The following is a 13,110-nucleotide window of genomic DNA, read 5'->3' as shown; positions in this document are numbered from 1 at the left end:
TATGGAGCGCCCATTGGTACAGAGTTCCTTATTAGTGAAAACATAAGACAATATGAGCATATAAAACAAAGATGTCTGGCTTTCAAAAAAGAGGATTGTTGTTCCTTTGTTTCTACTCGCGACATTAGCGACACAAGTGGCAAATTTTTGTATTTTCTTGGAAATATTTTACGCAACGAGACACCAGAGTTGCAAAATTTTCTTATCTTAAACTTGATAATTAAATTTTAGATAAAAGGAACAATATTAACATCGCATAATCATTAAGAATTACAAAACACAGATTAATGCGTAAAGCTAAGCTCCAAAACATCACTAGAAGACAAATCTCGAAGACACCAATCTGGAGAATAAAAGAGAGGAAGAATATTATCCTGCTGTGTGCCCGATTTATATATATCCTTCGAGTGCAGCACTGGCTTTTTGAATATGTTAATTCTTACTCAACTTCTTTAGTTTTTTTAATATAGGAAAGCATTATCCTTCATTTCAAGCCAACATTCCATAAATCATTCAAGTCCCAACAAAATTGTACTCGAGGTCAAGCGTATTAAAATCCGACAATTATAAACAAATATCGGTTCTGAGATAAAATTATGAGCACCCTTATCGCATTAGCAGGAAACAGCACTTAGTCCTCTTTTTTTCATGTCGAAATTTTTGAATATAACGCCGTAAAACACTGCTTTCAATTCCAAGGCAACATTTGGAGGCAAGTCTCAAAATTTGAAAATCTCGTGAAAATTTTCATCCTTTGATGGTTCATATGCAAAAATCACATTCGGCAAAAGAATAATTCTAAAAAGAAGCAAAAACATGCGACACTATGAAAGCTTTTATAGGGCGAACAAAAATATCGCAAAAATCCTGACCCTGCACTGGCATATAACGATGTTTAGAATTTTGCAGAATACCGTTCGAAATGTAAGTCGAAAATAATTTTCATGATAAAATGTGCGCCTACAATTTATATTTCCACTCTTTATCTACTAAGCATCAGCGGTGCAACGCCAACACGCAAAGAACCCCAGAACAGTGGTTCAAGAATACTCTTCGTCGGTTGTAATGAAAAAAGTAACAGTTTTGGAGGATGAAAAGAAGCCACATTATCATTTCTCGATACATAAAGAAAACTCTTGTATTCGGACAAAAAAGAAAACTGCTACTTCAGAAGGTTTCGTCCCTGGTTTCTCCAAAACATGAGATACATGTCTAGTATCTTCAAAATGTGGATGTAACAGTTGGAAGCTTTGGAAAGCAATCAAAATGATGGTTTACTTGAACCAATCAACCAAAACATATTACAGATTTTTACTCAACAAACACGACGATCTATCCATCAAACAACTGTGGTCAAAAATATTCTTCTCTAAAACACAAACTACCTTTTGTAAACACATGGACACAAAAATACTTGAAATGTATTATTTTGTAAATACATGAATCTTATAAAACTTGTAAAAACTGAAATATTTCAAAAAATTCTACTCCGAACAATTGATTTGTCCTTTGGGAGGCAAATATTTTTTGGAACAGAATTTTTTGCTCGGCAATTTGCCTTCAAATTTAAAAATCTTTCTGTCCATGAATCAAAATGTAAATTTCGTTGAAAAAAGGTTAGGCTGGGAACTTGTTACGAACCAACTAAATTGAAAAAATAACTCCTGCAAAATTTTTACGCTATGAATTAACCTTGCTTACGTAATTAATTAATGAGATGAAAGTGCCAAGTTTGACTTTACTTCAGACAAACTGAAAATTGAAAAAGTAAAAAGACACCTTGAAACTCTTAATAAATTTCACTTCATCATTAATAGAGAGGTTCAATAAAAGTTCAATCTAAAATTGATTTACAATGATAGTCGTGGAATAAAATCATATTCAATTTCATCGCACAGATGCTGCTGCTCCGCTACAGTCTCTTGAACCATGTAAGTCGACTACTGCTTCTGCCAAAAACAATTTTGCGATATTTTCACTAGTAACCTGCAAGATTTAGAATCTTGTGACCTAGAAAGCAATAAATTCTGTGAAATAAGCTATTTCAAATAATGTCATCGCATAAAATACGAATAAGAATGATGAGTGCTATAAAAAAATACATGTATGGTCAATCCGAAGGTGTCTTCCCCTAACTGGTCCCATTTGTAATACTCCTCATTTTTATTAATACTCTTCATTTTTATTTGCTAAAAAAAAGAACAAAAAGACAAAGAAACGAAAAAAAGTGGAAAAATATTGGTGTAAACAAGCCTCTGTAACATAGTCGGAATGGGCTCTAGCATCTGATGAACACAGAAAACTTTCCAGCATCCCACATTTGGTTGTCAATTGAGGTGGCTTCATCTTTTTTATGTCGTCAAACGATAGTGGAGGTTCACCACGAGCTTCTCGCTGTTCATTTTCCGCCTGCTGTAAGTAAAAAGATTAACTGCAGGTCAGAAGATTATGATAAAAAAGCTATCTGGACGAGTAATTAATCAAATCATACGCAAATATGAAACGAATAACCCTTTTTTGCATAGCATTGTAAACAGTTAAATCATAGCGTTGCTTATCAGCCACATATTTCGTATATGCCATAACCGTTCTATTGAGGTCATCAACATCGCTCATCAGCGAACGAAGACATTTTTCCAAAGACCTATGAAAAATTAACAAGTAGAATAAATATATAGTTCAAAAAATGTTTCGAAAGAATGGATTTGAAGGTGAAGAAAGACTGAAATTCCAATATTCCATTAATCAAAATCGTTTCAAACACAAAAAAACCTCCGAGTCCCCAGTTCGAGATGAGAAGATGACCGCTGAGTTATACAACCACTTTCCAGTGTTAACTCAGCTAACATCACATTCACCAGGTGACTATTTTTAATGACTACAGGTAATTCTTCAAGCATATTCTCATACGTCAAGCCAGCTGCCCTTGTACTGAAAAAAATCATAAAAATGAACTGAGAAGTTGAAAACGGGCACATTAATAATAACCTTCTTTTATATCCAAAATACAGATATTGAAGATTTTTAATAATACAAGGCAATTATAAAAGCAGAAAGCATCTTACCTCTCCGGTGACCAGTCACCATCTAAACTCATTTCTAACGCTTTTGTTGATAAACGATAAGCCCGTATGCTCAGCTGTCCTTGGCGAGTTTTCACAGGATCTGCAATATTTTGAAAAAATCTACTATTAATTTCGCCTTTCCATGGAATTTTCATGTTTTTGAGAAATCAAGTGCTAAATAATGATATTACTTTTTACCATAAATAAGCACAACTCCATCTGGCACACTTGCTTGATAATCGATTAGCGAATCGATTGTTTCTTGTGCAAAACAAGCACCGAATGGGTGAGCTTGGTAAAATCCTACAAGTTCGTAGTCGATGTTCATATCTCTGCAAATAAATAACGAGGACTGAAGTTATTGCAACAAGTTACAGACTGGTAATATTGCTAAACAAAATGAGTTCCTCAGGTTTTCAAAAAAAGTGAGAATTGAAAGATGGGACCTGAATTTTCGAAGCATATCCAACATCTCCGCCTGTTTTTGCTCCTCATACAAAACATTGTTTTGCGTTATTTCATCACCATCAAGCATAGGCTCAGCTCTGGCTGTTGGAAAACAGTTTGTGATTTCCAAGCGACGGTCATCACTTGACACCAAACCTAAATTCACGTTTTACATCAAAAACCATTGTGCGTTAAACAAGTTAGTACGGAATATTCCTAGAACAGGTTAAAAAAAATCAGTGGCGGGTAACTTTGATTATTTAAAAAGACTAACCAGTTAGCAGCCCTTGGCATGCTTCACCAGCTACTTCGTTGAGGCCTGCGTACATTTCTGAATCAACGTGCTTCACAATTTTCATGACAACCTGAAAAAAATATTTACGTGAATTCGTTCATTACAATTTGAACTAAGCATAAGATTTCGGTAATGTATTTTCGAGCATTTCCTCTAAAATTCTCGAAAATAACAAAGAATCCCTCATTAAGAAATGAGACTTATTTAATAATTTTAACAGAAATGACAGATAGACGTAGTACACTAAAAAAAACATACCAAGCTATCTATCTGGACGAATTGCACAATACTTGGAGCAGCAACTGCTGCACTGATATTCGACATCGTTTTTGAATTTCTAAAAAATCCAACAAGCGAAATTAACGGAGTTAAATATAATTCCTCAGGTATAATCAATACCGTAAAACATGAATAATACAAAAAGTAACGGAATAAAGCAGATCATATATTAAGGCAAAAACCTAATAAACCCAAAATATTTAAAGAAAATTTATCATTAATATTTCATAACAATAAAACCTCATACTGCACTAACAAAAATAAGAAAAAACTAACAAAAAAAAACAATGCACAACAAAAATAAGTGACAACAATTAATCTTTATCAGAACCTCTCAACTTAACTTCATTATGAATGGATTGTAGAAGTTTTTCAATTCAATTTAATTCATAAAAAATGTAAACTGCTCAAAATGTTTCAGTTCCTTATAGAAACAAACATAAACGAGCACGTTGAAAAATGACAAGTCACTGTATTTAAAGAAAATTTATCATAAATTCATTGGAACAACGTGATAAAAGTTGAGACAAGTATTCTGCACAAAAAGTGATCAAGATCATTATATAGGAAAACATTTCGTTTCACATGCAAAATACTTCATATTCAATATCAGCTTTACTGAGTGGCTTAAATTTGTATGATCAAAGTTAAATTTGAGTTGAACGTCTCATATCAAATACAGTTATGTGACAAGTGAAATACGAATAATACAAAAAGAATTAGATGCATATATTATGACTTGCATAAGCATATCAGTTTGAAAATTCATCTCCCAAAAGGTTAAAGTAAATATTGCACATCGACACCCCAAGATCAACAAAAATGCAAAATAGCCAAAATGGATAAAGTAAAAGAAATATTGCAAGAATCTTGGTTCTGTGATCAGTGACAATTCCCCCTGAAATGTCTGAAACGAATTACTGGAAAATCTGTGCATACCGTAAAAATGAAATGTCCGGTAAATGTAATGGAACTATAACCAATTTTCACAAAACAATATTTAATATTTAGAAAAAACGGAGTAAAATTTTTGGAACTGCAGCAATACATAATACATAGCTTACTTGAAAATCTGCTAACAAATATAAAAGCTAATATCCTACGTTTCAGCGTCTTTTTCTGAAACCTGATGTTATAAAATACGTCATTAAGGCATATTTTAGAATTGCAGTTTTTGCAGTGAGGTGAAATAATAGGAAATAGAAAATAGCGACAAAAATCAACGCGCAATGACAGAAATTTGGCAAATTCAATCACAATACACACCTCTCAAAGATTTTAAAGCTATATAAAGGAATATTCTGTTTTTTGAAGTATCGAACTGGTAAACAATCATATTTTATCAGTGGAGACTTACTCATCATCTATATACGCGACGAAATTCAGCTCGTTACTGCTAAATGTTTCTAAAATAAGTAAACAGATACAAAAAACATGAGCACAGGATTCCCAAATATAATTAGATATTTGCGATACATAACATGTTACATCGTTGGCAACCAAAGCCATTGCTAGATAGTGAAATGTTAAGTCTGCCAGATTACTCAATCGAAGCAAAAACACCAATCGCGCCCTACTATTATGAACTGTCTGAACCCATCATGAAAATACCTTCAGCCGTTTTCCATAAAGCCGCATTTTTTGATACAGAAATGGCTACTACCTCATGCTGTCCATTTATAGGTCTTCCGTACTGTTTACCACTTACTGCCAAAAATTTGTCTGAAATAACAATCCATGAAAAACTGATAAACAATAAAAATAAGTGGATAAAATTCAAAACATGTAACAAAGATTTTACAAACATTTGATACATATAAGAAAGACCCATTTACTATACATAAGAAGAATCTTCAGTTTGGTTCTATCAAGGATTAAAAATTAAACAGATAGGAATACTGGAAACAAACCGGTGTTTTCATGCTTCAGTTTCACAGCATCCTTCATAAGCCATGCATCATTATTACACATGACGATCCAGTGGTCACCAGAATCGCCTTCATTATTCCCAAAACAAGACACTTCCTTCAAAAAATTACTTTGCTTCTAAAATTACTTATTTAAATATATGTAGCAGCTCGAAAACAAAAGAGAATGGAGGTGCATTAATTCATTTATTATTTCATCCTTTATGAAGTTTTTGTACATACGATGAGAAGCTCAGGAAGTGTTCCGAAAATAAAACTACCTGTTCTTCCTTTGTCATTGGTGCAGCGAATAAGTGACTGTGAAGATGGCAACCAGTCGTCAAATGTTTCAAACGTATTTTACTGCCACATCTCACCGGTTCTCCTCGCTTGCAAGTTCCTTTTCTTGCTGAATCAGAAGGATGCAACAAAACATGATTGTGTTGCTTGGATGCCATTAAATCCAAAATGCGACACACATATAGAGAATAATATATTTTCTTCACATGCAATCGTTCGATTCAAGAAATGTATCTGCGTAAATGAATAAAACTCACCGGCAAGAATTTGCCAATGAGAATTCACGTCATCCCCATCTTGTACAGCAGTTACTGATTGCTGACCACTACCAGATCCGTATTTTACGTCATGCGAATGCAGACGAACACCTGAACTGACTATAGGAGATTGCTACAGCCAAATAATAATGACAGAATTATGATTGTGTATAGATGTGTTTTTGGCGAAAATGCAAAAAACCGACTGAAACTTATTATCAGGATTTTAATGTCCCTAAATCCACTATCTTAAGCAATTCCGTAAACTTGTCTTTCCCACCTTCTTCATTATTCTTCAGTTTCAAAACCGATCCACACGTTACAAATCCACCATTAAGTTGAGATGTACTTACAGCTACAAAATACAACATCGAGACCATCAAAAACTCCAAAAACATATCTGAAAAAGCCTTCAGTCGGTATCGATTTATAAAATCTAACAATATAGTTATTACCATTACTTGCAAAATTCTCCAATGCAAAGTGACCTTTGATCCTGACTACCCTTAAACATACGATGGAAAAGCACGCTAGTACGAAGGCAAATTAAACATCACAGACATCTTCATAAAGTGAAAACCGCATATAGTGGAAAATTTGTGGAGAAAGGAAAAAGGTGAAACATCTAAGAGATAGGATCTGTTTCCACTGATAACTGTACAGAATATGCGTTCCACTGCATTTTATTAGAATTGAAAAATATTTCATTAGCAAAGTACCACTAGGATGTTTATTTATTATGAGAAAATGAAAAATCTCCCTCCCACTCAGTGTTATTGCGACAAAACTTCACATACCCAGACCCCACCAAACCCACACAGATCCAAGCATCATTACGCGACATCCGCCTTACCGTAGAAGGCTTAGTTAAATTTTTAATGCGGTCGCAATGTGAAAACTTGTCATTTTGCCTGCATAAAGATATTTTGCTTGTGGTCAACTGAATGACTCACAAGAGTGGTCTGTCTAAAATAGCAATTATAATGAATGCATAATAAAAACTGTTCCAGTTATTTCAGTATGTCAATTAAATTGCCATCTTTTTAGTATATTAGCGCGTTTATTGCTTAATGCAAATTTCGGATTTGTGACACTTTCTTAAACTCATTTACAAGAATCGAGTCGAGGGTTAGGAATACATGAAAGGAAGTTGACTGGATGAAATTTATAAATATGGACCGTTCACGCTAAGTGCTAATTAACTGGTATATCGATGACTTAGTATTTTGCGATATTTTCACGTGTCAAACGTAATTTGAAAAATATTGGTTTGTTATTAAAATATTGCTGGAAATAAAATCAAGTGGAAAAAAAGAAGAAAAAAAAAGTAATCGGGTAATCGGTAAAACGTAATCGAAATTCTGTCGGAAGAAATGACTTGAGGAGAAAGTGATTAAAGCATTATTCTTCAGTAAGATAAAGAAAAGGGTAACCTGAATTAATAGTTACTTTAAACTCTAATCAAAAACTGATTTCAAGTGTAAAAATTTCAATCCTTATAATCTTTTAAATAAGTAGTGTTTTTAAATGGATAATACCGTTGCAATGATAACATTACTTCATTATAACACGACAGACAACAAGTGTTATGTGCTGTTTATCCATCAGATATTTCCAGACAACTTTTGAAATCTCGTCGCTTGGATCGTAAACGTAATCAAATCTGATCACGTTTTAGTTATTACCATTATTAAACATTATTATTTAAATTCTGACAAGTGCTGAAAAATTACTAAGAGGTTACTGTCTCATTTTGCTGCGAGAAAGTTTTACGTCATAAAGTTAAGGAAGAGAGCAAATTGAATTCCGTTAGAATTTAAACGGATGAATTGTTAAGGTGAGTGTATTTACACCTTTTCATATGCAATGAAAGGGGGGACCTCAAGAGAAGCGTGACACTAGCCGAAGGTGCTGTCGGAAGTTGTAAGAGCAGCATTTTCTGCCACAAATAAACATTTTGACATAAAAACGAGAAAAAAATTAGGAAATGACAAAATCCTACCATCCATTATGCATTTGTTATTAACCGCGTACCTTATACCTCAATGAATGAGCACCAAAAAAAGTTTTGCCGAGAAACTGAAACATGAAATGTATTCAGTGTTCCAACTCTTCACTTTTCGCTCATTTTTATTTGAGCAATTTTCCGATCCTACCATCCATTATATATTGATTTCTTTAAATTTCTGTAAAATTTATAATTGAAAAACTTTGATTAATTTAATAAATAATTATTTATAACGCGAGCTTCTTCTTTGTCAAACCGGAAGAAAATGAGGAGACGAAAAAGTGCGAAAGGAAATAATGTGCTTATGACCAAATCCCTGGGAATGCATAGTGATAGATAGTCAATGAAGGATGTCTCATCAAACTTTGTAACTATCATACTATCATATTTGTCTTTAGATACATTCAGAATCATTTTACGACTGCATGAATTTAAGATCAGTTCGTTTTTGATCGCGCTAAAATACAAATAACTTGTTTATATTTATTCATTTCATTTGTGATTCCTTCAAATCTCTACTTATGTTGAGATGAGTTCAATTCCGCCCAGTTAAATTCACTTTATTTATTTCAGCTAAATGTAACATAACAGTAATCATCATTGGATACGCCCTATTCAGGCTTGACTTCTAGTGATGGATACTCTGCCCAATGTTTTACCATTTGTCGCAGGTAGAAAAACAACAAAAATACAGCACAACCTAAGTACCTCAGAATGCTGATGTACGACAGTCACATCGTTTAGTGAGATCAAGTCTTACCTAACATTATCAAGAAATTCTTCGAACAAGACTTTGATAAGGTTTTAAAACCGCATGTTTGAAATGAATCCGTTAGTTCCTCTATGTCTTGTCGACTTAAAAGTATTTATTTTTAGTTCTGTTGGTAACTTCTGAACCAAGTAAGTAATAGTGGATCAAGAAATAATATTGCAAGAAAAGGACAACACCAAGTAAAAGTTCTAATGAAATAATATCAATGGAGTAATATGAGGTGATTATTAACAGGTGTTGTGAAAGTGGTCAATAAGCCGTGATTTACCTGAAAGTGGCGGACCGAGAGTTAGGATTGAGAGAGTATAACAAAAAAGTTATGAGTAATGGTGCTATAGACAGACACGCAATGAACCATCTTTGCACGCCCTCGAGCAAACAGGTTATGGGAATAGCAGTAGAGGAGAATTATTTAGTTAAATGGAGATGCTGTTGCTTTGTATCGTAAGAAGAAAGGAATGAGGCGTCTGATAAAGAAACAACTTTTCACGCGATGGATGACAACAGCAATGGGACTTTGTGAAGATCAAGAATCTTTTGATTCTTCAATTCTCATCCCCTTTCATTCTCGTCATTCATTAATCACGTCATAATTGCGATACGATAAGTTACCTCCAATTCATGGGTATTTTCCCTTTGCAAAGTGATTATGAAAACTCTGGATACTGTTATTAATGGCTATATCGTTGTTCGATCTGTTGCTCATGTTTAGCATAACTTCGAAATCCTCTTCTCATCCAGTTTCCCAGTCCGAATTCCCCTGCTTCCAATGTGTGACGGTCCAAATACCTTTTGTCTTTGTTCTCTCAGATTTCATGAAACCCAGAAGAACAGTGTGAGATGTCATTGTGAATAGCATCTATTCATTTATCTTCAATATAAATTTATTAAACCAATATTTATTTACATACCACTCATTAATTTAATTCCATCCCTAGCAGTATTAATTATTCAAAGCTTTTAAAGTGATAGCAGTTATCGCCAAGCATTATTGCAATCACATCAGTGTTACAAACAGGAAACAAATTTGTTGGTTTGTTTCCGTAGTAGTGTTCGATCGTGTTTGCATTTCAGCATTGCAAGCATGCATCAATCAATATGTCCGTAATGAACTGCATTAAAGAATCTTCTGGTTATAGATCTCCCACATTTGCTAATAAGAGAAAACGACGGAAGAAGAAACGAGTTCACTTCTCTTTTCGGTAAAAGCCGGCAATTAGCCACAGCTCATTTTTATTCTCATCGAAGTGCAGTCTACTATGTTTGAATAATCTCTTGCATATTTCATCTATTTTGATCTATTGGTGATTTTGAATGATGAAATGCTGACATTGGCCAGTATCTTTCATGCAGTTCGACCACAAAGTTGATTATCCAGGCCGGTGTGAAAGGCATTATTGGATCATCAAACTTCTATAATCACTACCATGATGCGCTTCTTAAGCATCATCTTTACAGTGCTTCTTTTACATGTTAGTTCCATATATCATTTTAATATATTATTTTCAGTTATTTAGTTCCGGTTCATAATTTCCTCCTTTATCTTATATAGTTTAAAATTTAAAATTGAGCTAATTTTGACATAAATAATTTCGTTACATCATGCCCATCCATAAGGGAAGACTTTTACGTGAATATCTTAAACAGTAAGCTGCGAAGAGATACAATTTTTAATCACGTTTCTGATTCTTTTCTGAATACTTTTCGTGAAACTTTCCTTTGGAGGCTAAAAATCCTTTCGCATTTTATTTGAGATAAAAGGATCAAAAAGGCTATATTGTATTATTGAGGGCTTATTAGAAATGCACTATTAAATCCTTTTCTTGAATAATCCTGCGGACTTATGGATCATTTTAAATAGATGACTAGTAAACTAATTTTCTTTCTTTCTCGAAAGTTATCATTGAAAGGATCGTTTGTTATTGTTGTGCTTGAACGATATATTTTATACTGTTGAATTCCTTTTCAGAACCGTATGAAGCTTACTTACTGAATTTATAAATTCAGTAAGTAAGCATCGTATGCTCTGAATTCTGGGCTCGAAGTACTGTTTCTAAGAATGCTTGGCTTGTTTTGGTTTATCGACACTCTATTCTTCTTTTTCTTTCAGCTCCAAAACAAGACCATTTTTGGGAGAGGAAAAATTATAAAGAAAAAAAAAGAGCGTTCAATTACTATAATCCTCGAAGTTCTGTGATATTTCAGTGAAGTAAGGAGAATAAAATAGGATATTTATTTAAAATTACTGGATTAAAAGGTAAATTAAAGGACTACTTTTCTTTTGGCAATCGTACAATCGTATCATTATCAATATCCTGTTCGGTCTAAAATTTTGTTTTCTAAAAAATTATTTTGGATCTATAGTCGAATGTTGGTGTTGTGAGAATTGCTGACTCGATTACGGGTTTTATGCTGGAATGTGGTATGTCTACCCTTCTGAATGTTTGATGTACTGTTTCCCTTCTTTTATCGTATCGCTCCTTCTGGTGGAAAACTCGCATTTGCACCAAATTAAATTTCAGTTAAAATAGTTAAAATAGCAGATATGTTTGAAAGAATAGCAGATATCTTGCAGATATGTTTGAATATTTGATGAAGCATTAATAAAATGTACTTTCATGCTCGCATAGCATACGCATCACTGATACTGTCAAGTTGAGCGAGAAAAAAACCATCTAAAATCAACTTGGAAAAGCTAAAACAATTTCAAAGTAGCATCTCCTTTGTAGAAAACATTTTTGAATATTTCAACCCAATGGTATCATCCAGTCGTATTTCAAAAAGTGTTTCTGTTATAAGTAGGAACAATGTTTTTTAAGTTGCCAGGGAAATTTTTAGCATGAAATCACTGCTGATGATTGAATATTACTTCACTATTTCTTTTCTTATTCTACTATATAGATTGAACAGATCCAGGTATTTCAAAAAATGCTCGAGAAAAACATCAACATCAGATGATCTCGTAAAATATTGTATGCATGTTTCTTTCTTTCAAATATTCCTAACATTTCGGCATCATACATCAGCTTCAACTGTAAGAACGAGTGCTTACTCAAATTTGAGCAGTTGAAGCTGCCATCCTCAAAAACATGTCATGGCCACTCTTGGTTAATTGGGTATTGTCAATAATAATTTCCTTTCCCATGAAACAGAAATGCGTAAATGATGATTGTGAGATACGATTGCTGTTGGCAGTGGGTATTTCTGGTTCTCATCATTGCACATAAATTTCAACAAAATGAATGGTAATAGAAGAATAAAAAAGCTCAAGTTAGGTCAATCTCAAAGTGAACTAAATTGATTCTATCAAAAAATATCTTTTCAGTTTTGCTTTTTACCTAAAATGCTCTGTACTATTGGGTTGCGAATTGCGTTTTTTTACACTCCACTTTTTACAAATATGATATAACAGTTGAATAAAGCTGTAAATTGACGGTGTTCTATTTCAAACAAGAAATCTTAGTCATTCAAATGTAAAAATTCTGTCATCATTTTGCTTGCCTAATATTGCTTAAGTTTATTTATCCATCAGAATTCCAAATTACTACTACTTAACCGTCTTAACAAGTATATATTCAATTTTTTTTTATTTTTTGTCGAACAATATGATCGAGGCAGAGGTGACGATGCGACACAGGGATGAACAGCTAATTTTTTCAGGAGGATCATGAGAAATTGGAATGGTTTTTGATGGCAGCACTAATATACTTAACTCAATTCCACCCAATGCATCGTATCCGTATTTATATATATATATATATATATATATATATGTAATCC

The 13,110-nt window shown here is 33.3% G+C and overlaps 3 protein-coding genes across 3 annotated transcripts in view; 1 reads left to right on the top strand and 2 right to left on the bottom strand.

Moving 5' to 3' along the window:
- Nucleotides 1–1,451: 1,451 nt before the first annotated feature.
- LOAG_06470 (eukaryotic translation initiation factor 3 subunit H) lies at nucleotides 1,452–4,150 on the bottom strand. Its single transcript, XM_003142006.2, has 9 exons — nucleotides 4,066–4,150; nucleotides 3,787–3,877; nucleotides 3,512–3,668; nucleotides 3,264–3,397; nucleotides 3,066–3,165; nucleotides 2,773–2,931; nucleotides 2,512–2,644; nucleotides 2,254–2,412; nucleotides 1,452–1,986 (listed from the first exon to the last, which is right to left on the bottom strand). The coding sequence occupies exons 1-9, from the start codon at nucleotides 4,129–4,131 to the stop codon at nucleotides 1,888–1,890; spliced, it is 1,098 nt and encodes a 365-aa protein (XP_003142054.1). The 5' UTR covers nucleotides 4,132–4,150; the 3' UTR covers nucleotides 1,452–1,887.
- Nucleotides 4,151–5,249: 1,099 nt separating this feature from the next.
- Nucleotides 5,250–6,956, bottom strand: LOAG_06469 (MIR domain-containing protein). The gene is made up of 5 exons (XM_003142005.2): nucleotides 6,831–6,956; nucleotides 6,551–6,661; nucleotides 6,275–6,402; nucleotides 5,997–6,111; nucleotides 5,250–5,808 (listed from the first exon to the last, which is right to left on the bottom strand). The coding sequence occupies exons 1-5, from the start codon at nucleotides 6,946–6,948 to the stop codon at nucleotides 5,666–5,668; spliced, it is 615 nt and encodes a 204-aa protein (XP_003142053.1). The 5' UTR covers nucleotides 6,949–6,956; the 3' UTR covers nucleotides 5,250–5,665.
- Nucleotides 6,957–10,525: 3,569 nt separating this feature from the next.
- Nucleotides 10,526–13,110, top strand: part of LOAG_03481 (hypothetical protein) — a 10,167-nt gene continuing 7,582 nt past the window's right edge. Inside the window, exon 1 of the mRNA XM_020446332.1 lies at nucleotides 10,526–10,802. Within this exon, the coding sequence (XP_020303310.1) occupies nucleotides 10,758–10,802 (45 nt within the window). The 5' untranslated portion in view covers nucleotides 10,526–10,757. The remainder of the gene's footprint in view (nucleotides 10,803–13,110) is intronic.

Source organism: Loa loa, assembly GCF_000183805.2.
Source record: "Loa loa unplaced genomic scaffold supercont3.148, whole genome shotgun sequence".
NCBI lineage: Eukaryota > Metazoa > Nematoda > Chromadorea > Rhabditida > Onchocercidae > Loa > Loa loa.
The sequence above is the reverse complement of the archived record's forward strand: the minus strand, read 5'-3'. Positions and strand labels throughout refer to the sequence as shown.

Excerpts from the sequence above, each read along its gene's own strand:
- LOAG_06470 (XM_003142006.2), bottom strand. The coding sequence starts at position 4,131 with ATGTCGAATATCAGTGCAGCAGTTGCTGCTCCAAGTATTGTGCAATTC. Across the intron at positions 3,669-3,786 it reads ATGCCAAGGGCTGCTAACTG|GTTTGGTGTCAAGTGATGAC; the intron begins GTTAGTCTTTTT and ends ACGTGAATTTAG. Across the intron at positions 3,398-3,511 it reads GATATGCTTCGAAAATTCAG|AGATATGAACATCGACTACG; the intron begins GTCCCATCTTTC and ends ATTTATTTGCAG.
- LOAG_06469 (XM_003142005.2), bottom strand. The coding sequence starts at position 6,948 with ATGTTTTTGGAGTTTTTGATGGTCTCGATGTTGTATTTTGTAGCTGTA. Across the intron at positions 6,403-6,550 it reads TCATTGGCAAATTCTTGCCG|CAAGAAAAGGAACTTGCAAG; the intron begins GTGAGTTTTATT and ends CTTCTGATTCAG. Across the intron at positions 6,112-6,274 it reads CAATGACAAAGGAAGAACAG|GAAGTGTCTTGTTTTGGGAA; the intron begins GTAGTTTTATTT and ends AATTTTTTGAAG.